The sequence below is a fragment of the Balaenoptera musculus genome, chromosome X, assembly GCF_009873245.2.
Source record: "Balaenoptera musculus isolate JJ_BM4_2016_0621 chromosome X, mBalMus1.pri.v3, whole genome shotgun sequence".
In the NCBI taxonomy this organism is placed as follows: domain Eukaryota; kingdom Metazoa; phylum Chordata; class Mammalia; order Artiodactyla; family Balaenopteridae; genus Balaenoptera; species Balaenoptera musculus.
In genome coordinates this window covers 47,964,226-47,981,767 of record NC_045806.1, presented here as the reverse complement: position 1 = coordinate 47,981,767, position 17,542 = coordinate 47,964,226, and the positions used below count along the sequence as shown (strand labels likewise).

General features: G+C 36.7%; 1 protein-coding gene and 1 pseudogene across 2 annotated transcripts in view; both read right to left on the bottom strand.

Annotated features, from left to right (window-relative positions):
- Positions 1-17,542, bottom strand: part of KLF8 (Kruppel like factor 8) — a 296,936-nt gene that overhangs the window by 42,880 nt on the left and 236,514 nt on the right. For both annotated transcript variants that reach the window (XM_036839939.1, XM_036839938.1), the window contains exon 2: positions 3,569-3,642. In XM_036839939.1, the coding sequence (XP_036695834.1) occupies positions 3,569-3,640 (72 nt within the window). In that variant the 5' untranslated portion in view covers positions 3,641-3,642. The remainder of the gene's footprint in view (positions 1-3,568; positions 3,643-17,542) is intronic.
- LOC118888642 lies at positions 15,566-16,317 on the bottom strand (annotated as a pseudogene).

Here is a 17,542-nt window from a genome sequence, read left to right as displayed (position 1 = left end):
AAGAAATCAATATGAAGAAACATGCAGACATTGGAGTGCTGAGGCCACAAGTCAAAGAACACCTGCATCCACCAGAAGGCAGAAAAGGCAAGGAACAGATTCTTCCCTAGAGTCTTGGGATGGTTTGAGGCACTCACAACACCTTGATTTTGAACCTCTGGCCTCTAGAACTGTAAATTTCTGTTGTTTTAAGCCACCCAATTTGCAGTAATTTGTTGTGGCAGCCCTGGGAAACTAATACCCCACATCAAACCCAAAATTCTCCAGACTGCTTAGGACAAAACAAATATAGGTATTTATTTATTTTAACTGATCTAATTTTTTAAGTAAGTTAATAATATTGATGATAAGGATATGGCAGAAATTGTGAAGGTGGTACACAAGTAATTGAAGTTTGGGAGACAAAGAATATCACTGTGTAAATGAGATATTTACATGAAGCTGTTGACAGTTAGAAACAAGTAATAAGCAGAGCCACATGAGTGACTGATACAGATAATTTAACATTCCAGGAGTTCAGGGCACTAGAGATTAGTGAGAGTTGGAGTTATCAATGAAAGTTTTTTATGGAAGAGATGAAATTAGAATTTGGGTCCTATGGAAAGTGTGGGATTTGGTAAATTAAACAGGCTGACTGAAACACTTTCCAGACAGAAAGAATGGTATGGGAAAAGGTGTCAAAGGTGTCACTGAGAACCACTGAGAAATGAATGACCCAATTAGATAGTATTATAGAAACATTGTTAATTTTCCTGGGTGTATTAGTGTTGATGTAATTATGTAGGAGAATGTCATTATTTGTAAGTGATGCATGATGAATTTTTTAGGCTTGAAGTTTCTTGATGTAAGTTACTTTCAAAGGTAATAAGTGAGAAAGAGAGAGAGAGGGAGAGAATCACAGAGAGAGAGGCAGAGAAAGAGAGAGAATATATGCAACTATGTGAGAATATGTGCCAAAATGTTAACAATATTAAGTTGGAGGGGGGAAGATATGTATGATACAATATGAACCTTAGATCTGCTCATACACTTTTTCCAAGAAATCCTACTTCTGGGAAATAATCAGAAACCATAAACAAAGGGCAGGTGACAAGCAAGTACTCATTCATTATATGGTATGGTGATGTAGGAATTCAAAGAAGTGAGAGCAGGATGTGTGTACTGAGCTAGACACCCATCCACCAATCCTACCTCATGACATAAACAAATCATGTAATGAACCAAACTAGGAAGCTTCTGCCCACTAAGATGTTGCCAGCATTGTACTGTTATAGAATACAAGCTCTGGGCCTGGGACATGGTTAGTGATTTGTGGCCATGTACCATAAGTACCCTAGCTTTACTAAAAACAAGATATCTTGGAAATGGCAAGAAACAAACACACAAAAAAATGCTTAGATCATCTACTATCCAGAATTTTCTATACATTGAACCAATTTCAAAGTGACCTCAAATTTTGGAACCTTACTCTACTTAACGCATGGAAAAACATTTTTCGAATTGTATTTAGGTGTACTGAGATTTCAAAATAAGATAGCTATGCATGCTTGACAATATTTCACTGAATTTTTTTTATTACAAGTTTAATCGATTTTTATCTAACACTTATACTCAGCTTCCTCTTAGTATTTACTACAACAAAGCACCAGCAACCAGCAGACGTTTTGCAATAATTAGCAACTTTTGATGTGCTAATAGTTCCTAAATGGCAACAGCTACAAGTAAGGCAAATAAGACATTACATTGGATTTAATGTCATTAAAACAGTATAAGGGCATCTCATCCATATGCACATGTAACAAACAAATTCAATTGTACACCAAAGGCAAAGCATTTAATGATTAAAAACAATTTTTTTCTAAAATATGACTCCTAAATGTCAGCCAGATACTTTATCTGGTGACTTAAGTAAAGAAACAGATCAGTACTGGATACACAAAACTGTATGCTCAATTTTACAGGCAATTTAAGGGACTTTCAAGGATAATTTTGACTGTATTTGGTTTTCACTTATGCAATGACATTAGAACTCAACCCTGAGCAAGATGAGACTTCCACATCTAACACAGAGTGCTTAGCTGTAAAAACCAGGTAATCTGTTTTGAATCCTTGTTCTGGGAATGCCCAAGTTCACAACTTTCTTATCTGTAAAATGGGAACATTAAGAATACATATCTGTGATGGTTAATTTTATGTGTCAACTTGGCTGAGCCAGGTGCCCAAATTGGTCAAACATTATTCTGAATGTTTCTGTGAAGAAGTTTTTTTGGGTGAGATTAACGTTTAAATCATTGAATTTTGAATAAAGCAGATTACCCTCCATAATGTGGGTTGGCCTCATCCAATCACTTGAAGGCTTCAATAAAAAAAAGACTGATCTCCAAGGAAGAGCAAATTCTTCCAGCAGTCTGCCTTTGGACTACAACTGTAAATCTTCTATGGCTCTCCAGCTCGGCAGCCTACCCCATCAGATTTTGGATACACTAGGATTCCATAATCATGTGAGCCAATTTCTTAAAATCTTTCTCTCTCTGGGGTGTGGAGAAAAGGGAACCCTCCTACATTGTTGGTGGGAGTGTAAACTGATGCAGCCACTATGGAAAACAATAGGGAGGTTCCTCAAAAAAACTAAAAATAGAGTTGCCATATGATCCTGCAATCCCACTCCTGGGCATATATCCGGGACATAGAGAACAGACTTGTGGTTGCTAAGGGGGAGGGGGTGGGGGAGGGATGGATTGGGAGTTTGGGATTAGCAGATGGAAACTATTATATATAGAAGGAATAAACAACAAAGACCGTATAGCACAGGGAACTATATTCAATATCCTGTGATAAACCATAATGGAAAAGAATATGAAAAAGAATGTATATATATAACTGAATCACTTTGCTGTACAGTAGAAATTAATACAACATTGTAAATCAACTATACTTCAATAAAATAAATATTTAAAAATTCTTTCTCTATAGATAGGTAGATAGGTAGATAGATATAGATATATTTGGATAGATCTATAGATATAGATATATTTTTATTTTATATGTAAAGATATATATTTATATATAATATATATATTAATTATATATATATACAGATAGATATAGATAGAGTAGATAGATATAGATAGATACATATTTTATGTATATATATAGATAGAGAGAAATTGAGAAATACACATTCTGGTGGTTCTGTTTATCTGGAGATCCCTGACTAACACACTATCCAACAGTTATTGTGAGGATTAAATAAGACATTGCATTTAGTCTTCAGAGTGCCCAAAATATGGACTAGTGCTAGATAATGACTGCTGTTGTCTACGAAGTGTCTAATCTTGTCCCTATAGCCTTGATCCCAAAGGCTATGCTTCTTTTACACCAGATTTACTCCCTATTTGAACCAGAAACCCAGGCATCCAGGTACCTCCTGGAAACCTTCCTTCATTCACCCCTTCTCAGCTCCCAACATGTTGTTAGAAAGAAAAATGAGTTTCAGCTCTATGACAATTACCAGATACTCAACACTATTATGGCTCAATATTAGTATCTCATTTTCTTGATAACTGACCTGTTTGAATATATGCATTGAGCCACCTTCTGAATTAAGTTGGACCTCCAAGTTGTTTATGAGTTGATCCATATCTGGAAAAGAATCAAGGGAAAGACAATTTAAAAATAAAATCTAACCCACTATATGCATACAGTATGCCATTTACCCCTGGTTACTCCTGTTTGTATTCTATGAACATTATTTTTCAGGACTTACTAGATACTGAGAAGTCAGTATTTGGACAACACTCTAATATACATATTCTACTCACCAGGATAGCTCTGACTGGTCCCCAACAATATTAGCTGCCTCCTCCCCTCACATCCTGTATGCACGTGAATCTGTTTCTTCCAACCTCTCCAACTAGCACTACCTTCACAGGAATATCATCATAGCTACATAGTTTCCAGAATCCTCCCCTTCCTGGCCTAGTTCTCATTCTAAAGAGTTCCATGCTCCTGTGTGGATATTTACCCTAATGAATTTGCTTACACATCAGCGCCGAATCTCTCTAAAGAAGCATTTTATCTTCCTACTTCTCTTAAACATACAAGCCAAGTGGGGTTAATATAAGCAATTTTTAATTTCCTTTTTAGATACTTTTTCCTCTTTTTATTTTGTTTTTTTGTTTATATTTTCTGTTTTTTAGTTTTTTTTTATTTGAAGTATAGTTCATTTACAATGTCATGATAGTTTCAGGTGTACAGCACAATGATTCAGTTCTCTCTCTCTCTCTCTCTCTCCATATATATATATATATATATATATAGTCAACTAAAAAAATACTCACAACCTAAAAGTTGAGAGTTATGTTGTATTTGGCAGGAAATTTTAGGACTTCAAGCCCAGGAGGCAGCATCTCAAGTAACCTTGAGGGAACTGCTCTGAGGAGGTGAGGGGGAAGCTAGGATATATAGGAGTTTTGCAACAAAGGGCAGGTAGTCGGAATATCAAAAGATTACTGTTAATTAAAGAAAACCAGAAATCCCAAGTTAAGGAAATGATTGTGATGGAGTAGAGCAGTTGAATGAAACCACCAAGTGTTTACTTTTTCTTCTTATGAAAGTAAACACTTGGTGGCTTCATTCAGCTGCCCTACACCATCACAATCATTTCCATCATTAGTACCGACCAGCACCTCTTCAACCAGATTTCCTTTGATTTATCTACATTCTAATCTCATCAGAGACGAAAACATAGGGTAAGAAAGATGAATTCATAGCTTGCTTTTGACTTAATTGGTCAGATTTCAGATCACACTGTCTCCAAGTCAATTACAATTAGTTTCCTCATTTATGACTTGGTTGCATTTCAAAAGACAGTCCATAAATCAGTTAATTGTTTTGGATATCAACTACATTTACCCATAAAAATGTTCATTTTACAGGTTACTTCACAATATCCTTTTTAAGACCTAATGCAGTTAAAACACAGCAAATGAACAACCTGCAAGGATACAAATTATAATACAGTCACACAAAAAAGTAAAAGTAAAAAAAAAAAAATTAAAAAAAATTAAAAAAAATAAAACATAAAAAAATTAAAAAGTAAAATAATTCCTTTATTTATTAACTGTCAGGAATTGAGGAAACCAGTTCTAATTAGATAATTAGATAGGCAATAACACACAATGAATCTTCTATTGAGACTATGAGGAAAATCTCTGAGCCACTTTCAAAGAGTTTGGAGAATTCTGACACTCTAAAATATCTCCAATTTTATCTCAAAACACAATTTATTTTCTTCGATCTAAGTATATGAGTAGAACTGCTCACATATACATCCATAATTCACTAAATATTTGTGCATATTACTATGTGTCAGAGGTTATACTAGGCACATTGTTATCAGTTTTAGATCTGGGTCAACCAGACATGGAGAGTCAGCAAGTATAGCAGAGAGCACTGACCTGGGAGTTAGATGCCTAGGAATTATATCCTATAATCTTTGTCAAGGCATTTTTTTTTTCTAAGCCTCCACTTAAAATTAAAAGATTTTAAATTGTTCTCTGCAGAGTCCTAAGGTTTCTATGACGCCTCTTTAGGGGTAGGGGTTGGGGTTAATGAAGGAAGAAGCATAGTAAGGAATAAGCACACTAGAAGTCAGATGCAGAAAGCTCTAATTTCCATTAGACTGTAAGCTCTTTGAAGTCAGAGATTTTCATCTTTGATTTTTTTCAGTGATGTATTTCAAGGGCTTAGAATAGTGTCTGGCACATGGTAGGCGTTCAATACATTTCTGAAAGTTTTCGATGAATGACAGAAAAGGAGAATGAAGTGTGTTTTCTCAAGTACAGGAGTTGGACAAGAGTGGGAAAGAATAAAAGAAAATTAGAGAGGTTATGTATGAGAGATGTTTGAGGTGTAATTAACTGTGAAGTATGAGATGCCAGAGAGGGCAGCCTTTTCTGATTTTAAGAAGGAGGGGAGGGGACTTCCCTGGTGGTGCTTCAGAGGTTAAGAATCCACCTTCCAATGCAGGGGACATGGGTTCAACTAAGCCTTGTTATTTCTAGCCAAGACAACTTACAAGAGCCCTCTCCTATCTGGTCTTCCTCAATTCCTATGGATTATGAAACAACAGGGTTGAGGAAGCAGAGTGACTTTGACAAGATGTTTAGCCCCTGTGAAACTCAGTTTCTCTACCTGCCTAGAGGTGGGGGAAATGACACTGATTTAATAGGGTTAATGTGAGGATTCTATGGATTAGTACATGTAAACTCACTTAAAATAGTTCTTGACATATAAAAAGTTTTCAATATAATTAGCTATTGTTATCATCACCACAATTATTATTGTTGATGGCCAGAATCTCTCTTTCTCTCTGGCCCAGAAGAATAGCTCCTAGGAATCAGACAGGTTGTTTATACTCAACGTGCTTACAAACCTTCTCCACCTCCTATATTTACAATCTAAATTGTTTAGCACCACTATCAACACATTCTCAGTCTCAGTGACTGAGGGTCAGTCACCTTTGACCCTTCTCTCTCCATCTCCAGCCAATTGGTTATCAGCAGCATAAATTCTACTTCAGAAATATCTCTTAAACCTAGACCTTCATCTCCCAGTCACTTCCCCTTCTAGTCCATACATCACATTGCCTAGGGTCATATCCTGGTTCTGCAACTTCTTAACAATAAGACTTTGGGCAAGTTTTCTTTTGTTTCCTCAACTATAAAATGGGAATAATAATAGTATCAGCTCATAGGATTTATCAATTTAATATGTGTTCAAATGTTTAAAACAGTATGTGGCACAAAGGCACTGTCTGTTTCCCTTACCATAAGGTGAGCCCCACAATAGTTACTTCGTCTTGTTCTTCTCTGTATCCCTTTCTTTTAGCAGAGTACTTCCTCCATACAATGTGCTAATGTCCAGTGAATGAATGATCATGGGAATAAGAATGGTTATTTAATGGCAAAAATATTATAATATAAAATAATATTAATGTTATTTAATAGCAATAATCAAGGAGTCTGAAAAATACTTTTTGCCCCACCCATATCACAAATATTTTAGTCAAATGGCACAAGGAGGATAGCTGACAATTAGGAATGTCTCAGCCATTTCTGGTTAACGTACTCTCCATAGAACAGCCAATTGGAATAGCCATTAGATAACCCAGGATAACATTTTAAATGTTGGTAAAAATGAGTAAAGGGAAAGCTATCAGGAAGGTGAAGCTAACATTAAAAAAAGTTTACTTTAATATTTTGCCAGACAAATGTAAAACAGAAGGAAATTAGGACTTACAGAACAGTTAAAGAAAGCTCAGTCTTTTTTTTTAAGGGCTTTATAAACCTTTCGCTTTTCTCTAGAGTTGGAGTTGCTATTCTAAGTGTCTGAGACTAGACAGCTGCTCAGAAACTGTGAGATAATTGGTCCGGAAATACCCAAAGCGGGTTAGGGTATGTCCTGGGCCACTGAGATGTGAATCACACAGGCAGGAGAGCTTCAGAAATGCAAGTTACCTACTTGAGATAATAACCATTATTCTGCTTGAATTGGCTCTTCAAGCCTTTGTGTCTAGAAGCTGGACTTTCTTGGACTTTCCTGGCAGTCCAGTGATTAAGCCTCCGTGCTTCCATTGCAGGGCGGTGGCGGTGGTGGGGCCACGGGGTTCAATCCCTGGTTGGGGAACTAAGATCCCACATGCCGAGTGGCATCGCCAAAAAAACCCAAAAAAAGTCTAGAAGCTGGACTTTCTGGTCCTTCTTCTAAGGAAGGGAGTACTGGAGGAGGAAGTAAAGGAGGCGAGAGCAAGGAGGACTGAGCCCTATCCACAGCAGGTCAACGTCTCATATATGTAGAACCTCACAAACGATGCTACAGGGACCATGACCATAGAAATTTCATAAGATTATACTACCTTTGTCATGTTCAAAGTTTATTTTGTTACCCACTGTTTTCCACAGTGATCTGCTTGTTTTATGAAAGTGAACAGTGCCTCCAAGGGACAAAAGCAGGTGACTGACTAGTAAGAACACATCCCACTCTTTGGCCAGCACTGAGGAGGAAAAAAGTGCCTAGGGATGAAGTGAGAAGTTAAGCCTATAAGGAGGGAAGCAAAGCAGAGTCACTGGAGCCTACAACTATCAATACAAAAGAAAGCAAAGCTTTGGGAATCCTGACACTGACCTATGAAGGCACCTAGTACTTAACAAGACAGAGCATTTTGACAATACAAATAATAATCCCTCATGTACATCTACATAGCTTTACAGTAGGGAAATAGACAGCTTTCATATATCATTCCCATTTTACAGATAATGAATTTGGAGGACCAAGGTCACATAGTTTAGCAGTGATGGAGTCAGAACCGGAACTCTTATCCTCTAACTCAAATTACAGTGCTCCCTAACTACTTTCTAATATCCCAAATCTGATGAGCACCTTCTTTCTAAAAAACTGCTTGCTAAAAGAAAAACAAGTTTAAGGACAACAAGTCAATTATTTTGGAAGATCTTGAGAAATCATTCACTTTCAGCCTCTGACCCATAAGACATTCTGGAACTGCTTGAAAAATGAAAATCAATGTTTTAGGGTTTTGAGATTATAGGTATTTTTAAAAGAGTATTTCTTATGTCTTTTATATTAGAAAAAGGTAACTAAAGGACAACTAGATACACATATATTTTCAGACAGTTTAATTATATAACTTCCAGGGGAATAGAGAGTTTTACAATGGGTCTCTGGGAAAACCTTCAAGATTGAGGCTACTCTGAGCATGACATTAACAATAGAATGGTGATAAAAGAACAATAATTACCAACAGTCACTGAGTACTTACTATGTGCTAGGTACAGTGCTGCTAAAAGAACAAATACTTATATTAGCTCATTTAATCCTCATAATTCTAGGAGTGGGCACATTATTTCCCCATTTTTAAAATGAGGAAACTGAGACAGGGAGATGAGGTAGCTTATCCCCAAATGACCCAGCTAGTAAATGGCAGAACTGAGATATGAACTTCAGCAGTCTAGAGCTATAATGAAGCTATAATGCTCCATGACCTGGGTGCCAGTGAGATCTCCCAACCTCTGCTTGAAGATTACATAATGGGGGGTAAACGGTTGCTAGAAAAAAAAAAAAACTTAATAAAAGGAGATTGCAAGATCCTCCGTTTTCTCTCATTTCTTCCAAACAGGGTCTTACCTATCACCATAGGAACGACTGGAAATCCCAAACTCAAAGAACCTCCACTTGTGGCATCTCAGCAGGTAGCTCACTATGAGTTTTCTATTCAATAGTCTCAACATACACAAAATCTGGAGGGTGTCTGAGGTACTTAGTCCAAATTATAGGAACCACCACCAGAGCAGGTACTCAGAAGTGGCTCCAAGACAAGAAATGCCTGCAGCTTGTTTTCTCAGCTTTCCTGAGCGAGATTTTAAAAAGTAGGGGCAACTGAAATGTTTAAAAAAAAAACATGAATTTAAGAGGAAAGAACATATTACCACAAAAAAAGTGAAGACTGACAGCACATACCACGTGAAAGAAAGAAACTGAGTATTGCATCATTATTACAATAGCCAGCTAAGCTTGAAGTAATGTGAGGTAATAAAAAGATAAGGTGATAAGAAACACCAGAAAAAAGCTGTATGACTTTGGGCAAGCCATTTGACTTTTCCATGCCTCAGTTTTCTCATCTGCAAAATAGAGATACATCAGCTTGGCCTTACCCCTCAGAGGGTTGTTATGAAGACCATCGTGATAACACATATAAAAATTCTTTATAAGGTGTAAATGTGAAATCTCCATATAAGTTTTTAGGAATACTTTTGTCAGAAAATCCAAAACTAAAGTACATAAAAATATGTACAATACATACAGTCACATTTTAAAGATCCAAATCACTCACAATAACAATACCTAATTTTATGAACTTTGATATGTTTATCTCCATTCTCACATGAGTTCATGTTCTAAAGGATCACCTGTAAGCCTTCCAGTGCTTTCAGCCACTTTCATTCCCCCCAGATGCTGATGTTAAGCTCCATTTTCTTTTCCACAGAGAAACCCAAATATGCATGAAAGAAAAATCACCCCGGAATGTGCTAGAGATTAAGATTCTTGATTCTGGAAAAGATGAAAGCTAAAGGGAATTATTATAAATATCTAAAACTAGTGGATTTGAGGTTCAGTGAACTCCAGGCCTGAGTTTTAGTTCTAGTTTAATTACCAAATTGTTGAATAACTTTGGATAAGTCCCATCACTTAATACAGAAAGTAGAAAGAATTCTTGCTCACAAGATCACTGTGAACCTCACAGGATCATTGCGAGGATCAAATAAAAGAACAGATTTAAAAGTATTGTATAAATTAACCTCAGATTTCTAGAACTAGTTCCCTTGTCCTCCATCAAACAGGTAAACTTATTTTAAAGAAACTAATTTTACATGCAAGAAACTGATAGAACTTATGTTAAAAGTGCTATAGTTAAAGAAAGCAGCATGAACAATGGGAAAATCTTTTACCTAGGATCTGGAGACCTGGGCTCTAGTCCACTGTTATCTAGGAGTGTCATTTTGAGTAAACTACTTAGCCCTTTTCAGGTCTCTTCCATAACACTCTATGATATACGACAGAGGGCATAGATGAAAGAGCTATAGTTTTCCAAGTTTCTGCTTAATCTGTGAAGCTGATATCAAGAAAGACAATTAAGTTCTCCACAAACCATTAGGCAAAATTGAGTTCACTCCTACAGCAATGAAAAAAAAAACAACTTTTTATTTTGTATGATCACAAATGCGCACAAAAGTAAAGATGAATCCCATGTACCTGTTCCCACCTATTCCCAGTTTCAGTGATTTTCAGCTCATGGAAATCTTGTTTCATTTGCACTCCCAACTCACTCCTCCACCTCAATGGCTACTTTTAGGCAAATCCCAGATATCATTTCATTCCTATGGCATTTCCAAAGGGACACATTTAATTTTCACAATCTCTGTGAGGTAGGTATTACTGTTGATTCGATTATGCACATGAAGAAACACAGATTCAGAGAAATTAAGTAATCCCAAGGTCACATAGCTGGTAAATTACTGGGATTTGAATCCAGGGATGATGTCTGATAGCAACATTCTTTTTCTCCCTTAAAGTAATTGCTACTATCCTGCACTTTGAAATAGTTTGATGATGTTGAAAATAATAATGCTGGAGATTTTTTATGCATTAGCAGTCTGCTCTACTATTGAACATCTGAAAAGAATATTAAAAGATTCCCACTAACTGTGATGTTAATCATCAGGCAAAACCTCTAGGAATACAGAGCTCCAGCTTGGCACTGAGGCATTGGTTTAGAAAAAGGACAAATAGCCACAGCAGTACAAGCTCACTGCTCTGCACCATCATGTAAAATCTCATGCAATCCACTTCATTACTTTATACTATTGTTTCATGCAACAGTCTCCTCCAACAAATTGAACATGGTGCTACTGCAGCAACCAAAAAGAATGTACAACACTGTGGTCTTTGCCCATGCTTAGTACAGTGCTTAAGGGCAGAGACTTTCTCTTTTGAATGGTCTCTCCACTCACTGCTTGAGCTACCTGGCTCAAGAGTACCAAGTCCTATAAGAGTCCTGGGCCATCTCAATTTATAGGACCCACAGAGGTCATGTAAATGAAGGTACCAATAACAATAATCATTATTGTTATTTTCAAGGCTCCATATTGATTCGAGGATCTCGCTACAAAAAGCTGGAGGAGGTATATTGTACATATTTATCAGAACTAGTTTTTAAAATAAGAGAATGAATAGATTCACATCACACATTCTTATTCTAATTGAAGATGAAACAGCTAAATCATTGACAGCACAGAAAGAGACAACAGAGCTGGAATAATCAGCCTCAAATAAATAAAAGTTAAGTCTCTGTTCATCATTGTGAAGACCTTTCTGAGGATATTCTACTTTGTTTGTGTTTGTATTTCAAGGGAAATGAAATGGAAGAGAATTGCAGAAAAGAATGAAAGAAACTCTAGAGAAATAAATGATAAATTTTTTAAAAAGAAAAAAAAAATGGAGCTAGGTCAAGGAATTTGGATGGTTACATTTGGAAAAAAGGAAGTAAGGGAAAGGAAGTCTGCCCTGATAATTGCCTTCAAAGGCACATGTTAGATATTAGGAGAAAACAGAACTGCTATATTATTATTGGAGATTACAGTTGACTTAAAGAGGAACTTACTGATGATAACCAAGTCTTTATAGATAACTTACTAAATAGCTAACGCTGTAGTAGATACTGTATATATATATATATATATACGAGAGGGGGAGCAGATAATACCAAGCTTCCACCTGGTCTCTACCTTCCAGGAGTTTTGCAGTGTAGGTCAGACAGAGAAAATTGGCAGTCCACTGCAGATGCTGGCCTGGTTCTCACTGCGATGTTAAAAAATAAAATCAAATTAACTGATAATCTTTTATTTTCCCTCACCCCTGTATTTATTTATTTATTTATTTTTAAATTTTTATTGAAATATAGTTGATTTACAATGTTGCGTTAGTTTCAGGTGTACAGCAAACTGATTCAGTTATATATATTATATATATATTTTTTAATATATATATATTCTTTTCTTTTTTTTTTACATTCTCCTTTAAAAGCAGATTTCTTTTTTAAAAAACTCCATTTCTTGGGACCTCCCTGGTAGCCCAGTGGTTAAGAATCTACCTTCCAATGCAGGGGACATGGGTAAGATCCCTGGTCAGGGAACTAAGATCCCACATGCCTCCTGGCAACTAAGCCCATACGCTCTAGAGTCCGTGCACCACAACTAGGGAGCCTGCATGCCACAGCTACTGAGCCCTCACGCTCTGGAGCCTGCACGCTGCAACTACTGAGCCCGTGTGCCACAACTAGAGAGAAGCTCACACACTGCAATGAAGAGCCTGCACACCGCAATGAAAGATCCCGCATGCCACAACTAAAACCCGACACAGCCAACTAAATAAATATTTTTTTAAAAAAATCCATTTCTTGCTTTTCTGAAAAAGTTGAGAGCTCTTACAACATGGAATCTACATTGGCACAAGAGAAAAATTACCTGGAGTTGATAAATGGCTGCCCCCTTTATACAGGACATGCTTCTGTCATTTTATTGGGCCCTGTAGAGATCTGAGCTCCCAAGTCTATGTAATGAGACATAACTATGCATAAAACAATAACAACCAAATATTACAAGGTAATAGATGCTAAATTGCTTAATTATGATTTGAAGCTTGTAACACTAATTACAAGAGGAGATAACTGAAAGTAGAATAGCCAGAAAAAATTCCAAAGAAATGCTCTGTGGTGAGGTCAGCCTTGAGGAACTAAGATTGGTCAAGAAGAGACAGAAAGGAAATCCAGATGAGATGAAGAGTAGACTATACACTCTGTGAAGGCAAGGGTCCCATCTAAATTGTTCACTACTCTAACCCAAGATTCTAGCATAATGTCTGGAACTTTGTAGGCACCCAGTAAATGATTGTGAAGCAAAGGAAAGTGGCATAATTTTTTAAATGTGTTTTAGAGAACATATTCAGGCAGTGGTCTACAGAATAGAGAAGGCAAAAGAACCAAGGTAGAACTAGAAGCTATTGGAATACTTTATGTGTATCGTGGTAAGAGGTTACATAGGTGTCACAAACTCAATACCTAGAGGGGTCAGGCAGGTTAAAATCACCTAGGCCAGATAGGAAATATGGTGAACTGAGAATACATGTCCTGTCTAAAAGGGAAAGGAGGAAGCAGTTCACCAACTCCAGGCAATTGTTGACAAGAGGGAATACAGGTTGGTATCTTCTGATTATTTAAGAGAAGCTGGAATTCTAGAGTTTTAAGTAAAGTATGATTTTTAATTTTTTTTACATTTTTACTTTTTACTTTTTATTTATTTATTTTATAGAAATATAGTTGATTTACAATATTAGTTTCAGATGTACAATATTATATTAGTTTTAGGTGTACTACATAGTGATTCAATATTTTTCTACATTATACTCTACTCAAAGGTATTATAAAATATTGGCTATATTCCCTGTGCTGTACATTACATCCGTGTATCTTATTTATTTTATACATAGTAGTCTGTACCTTTTAATCCTCCACCCCTATCTTGCCCCCTCTCTCCTTCCTTCTCCCCACTGGTAACTAATTTGTTCTCTATATCTTTAAGTCTGTTTCTATTTTGTTATATTCATTTGTTTCAATTTTTAGATTCCACATATAAATGATAACATACAGTATTTGTCTTTCTCTCCCTGACTTATTTCACTAAGCATAATACCCTCCAGGTCCATCCATGTTGTTGCAAATGACAAAATTTCACTCTTTTTTTATGGCTGCGTAGTACTCCATTGTGTATGTATACCACGTCTTCTTTATCTATTCATCTGTTGGTGGACACTTAGGTTGCTTCCATATCTTGGCTATTATAAATAATGCTATGGGAGTTCCCTGGTAGTCTAGTGGTTAGGATTCTGTGCTTTCACTGCAGAGGCCTGGGTTTAATCCCTGGTTGGGGAACTGAGATCCCGCAAGCTGTGCAGTGTGGCCAAAAAAAAAAAAAAAAAATGCAGCTGTGAACATTGGGGTGCATATATCTTTTCAAATTAGTGTTTTCATTTTCTTTGGATGTATACCCAGGAGTGGAATTGCTGGATCATATGGTAGTTCTAGTTTTAGTCACTGAAATTTTTAAAGCCATGAATGTAATTTAGCAGGAACACTATCACAGGCAATCATTTTTTGTTTTGTTGCTAAAGCTGTTGGATACATGTTAGAATGATTTTTTTTTGTCTGAGTGTATGACAGGAAAATAATGTTTAAATCAATATGTAAATCAAAGCATCTCCACGAGCATTATTAATCTAGAAGGAAGTATTACATAGACAATAGTAAAAGGAAGGACATTTAGTCTATATTTTCAAATGGGACTTGATCATTTAAAGTTGTTCACTGGCAAAATTTTTCACCAAGTTAGTATAGATTATATGCTACTTCATAAAAGATAGCAATAATGAAGTTTGGGTTTTTTGTTTTGTTTTTCAGTATTTGCTTTCAGAGAAAAATCCTAAAACTTGTAGGGATTTCTGATGCCAGAAAATTTTGATATATAAGAGTATATTTATATATGGAATCTAAGGAAAAAAAAAACGGTCATGAAGAACCTAGTGACAAGACGGGAATAAAGACACAGACCTACTAGAGAATGGACTTGAGGATATGGGGAGGGGGAAGGGTAAGCTGGGACAAAGTTAGAGAGTGGCATGGACATATATACACTACAAAACGTAAAATAGATAGCTAGTGGGAAGCAACCGCATAGCACAGGGAGATCAGCTCTGTGCTTTGTGACCACCTGGAGGGGTGGGATGGGGAGGGTGGGAGGAAGGGAGATGCAAGAGGGAAGAGATATGCGAACATATGTATATGTATAACTGATTCACTTTGTTATAAAGCAGAAACTAACACACCATTGTAAAGCAATTATACTCCAATAAAGATGTTACAAAAAAAAGAGTATATTTAGCAATCAGGGTGACTTAGATCATGGTAAGTGGCGTATGTATAATTCTAATATGCATTCCAGTTATTTAAACTGAGGAATCCTTGATCAGGTTGAACATACTGGGAGTAGATCTCTTCCTCCAAGAAATAAGATGGAGACAGTCTTTGGAGAATGGCCTCACTGAATTGGTAAGTTAACTTTCTCCGGATTTTGATGACTTCTCCAGTTCTTCCATAATTCTTCAGTGCTCTGGCCATTTTCTGGTAAGTCATGGTCTCCCGGTTGCCTTTTCTTTTTCCCCAAAGTTGGGCAAGTTTTTCTTTGTTTTTTGATACAAACTGAAAGATGCCTTTGGTTTGATCTATCCATTGAATACAAGATCCATCTCGGGATTACACAGGGATTCATGAAGGTATTCAAACAGTCGGAGCTTCTTCCTGCCTTTTCCTCCCTTTTGCTGGAGAAGAGTAGGTTGCATCAGCTGGTTTTCAGGGATGTTCTGCAGAAACTGATGAATATTTCCTTCAAAAATATTAATATAGAGGTCCGCAGCGCTGTTTATTACTGTTCTCCAATTGTAGACCTGTTCCTCTGTGGGCAGCACACCATAGCTGTTGGAATTTCCTCTGACGTGAGAACAGTGGTTGATGAAAGTCAGGTAATTTTTGTAATCTGAGGAGTACTGAAGATCACCAGTTGAATGTTGCCTCAATACTTCAAAAGCATCTTCAAATGCTTGACCCAGCTTGTCTTGTTCAAAACAAGCCATGCTTCATTAATAAACTGACAATTCTGTCCATCAGAGGCCAATCTAACATTTAGGTATACTCCAGGTGGAAATAACTTTCCCCTCTGAAGCGCAGGTCGGCAACACCCTTCAAAGTATGATTTTTTAAATGTTGGCAATCAACCATATTTTAAAAGTGTGGGTCTGGGCAAATTGACATACTGCTACAGACTGAATTGTGTCCCTCCCCAAATTCATATGTTGAACTCTCAACCCCCAGTGTGACTGTATTTGGAGATAAGGCTTTTATGGAAGTAATTAAGGTTAAATGAGGTCATAAGGGTAGGGTCCTCCTCCAATGGGATTAGTGTCCTTATAAGAAGAGACATCAGGGAGCTCACTCTCTTTCTCCAGTAGCACAAAGAAGAGGTCATATGAGCACACAGGGAGAAGGCAGCCATCTGAAAGCCAGGAAGAGGGCCCTCACCAGAACCTGATCATGCTGGTACCCTGATCTTTGACTTCCAGCCTCCAGAACTGTAAGAAAATAAATTTCTGTTGTTTAAGCCACCCAGTCTATATAGTGTTTTGTTATGGCAGCCCTAGCAGACTAATACACATACTTATAAAGTTTTTATTGTTATTACAAACAACACTGCAAAAGTTTGTAAATATCTTAAATGGTATTCAATAGAAAACTGTTTAAATAAATTGTGGCTCATCCATATAGTGAGAAACTATGCAGTCACACAAGAGAATGAGATATTTCTTTACATACAGATATGGAAAGGTCTTCAAAGTATATTTTTAAGTAGACAAAGCAAGGTGTGGAATAATATGCAGAGTGTGTTCCTATCCGTGTATAAAAGGAAAGGGGGAGAAAAAATACTCATTTGTTTGATATGCATAAAATGTCTGTGGAAGAATTTCCAATAAACAGATAACTTTAGTTGCCTGAGGCAACTAGGGGACAAGACTAGGAGGGAGACTCTTCATTGTATATCACTTTGTATATTTCGAATTTTGAGGGATGTATAATGCATTATTAATATAAAATTCATTTTTAAATGAAAGTTTTATCAATTTAGGAGAAGCAAAACACATGCGTAGGCTGTATTTGGTCTGTAGGCTAATTGGTTGTACCTCTGGACTAAATTAAAGTGGTGGTAGTTAGAATAAAAAGAAAGGAACTGATGCTAGATACAAAGGGAAAAAAAAACATAGCCCTTGGCAACCAAGTAGACAGGGAAACTGAGGAAGAGAGTTG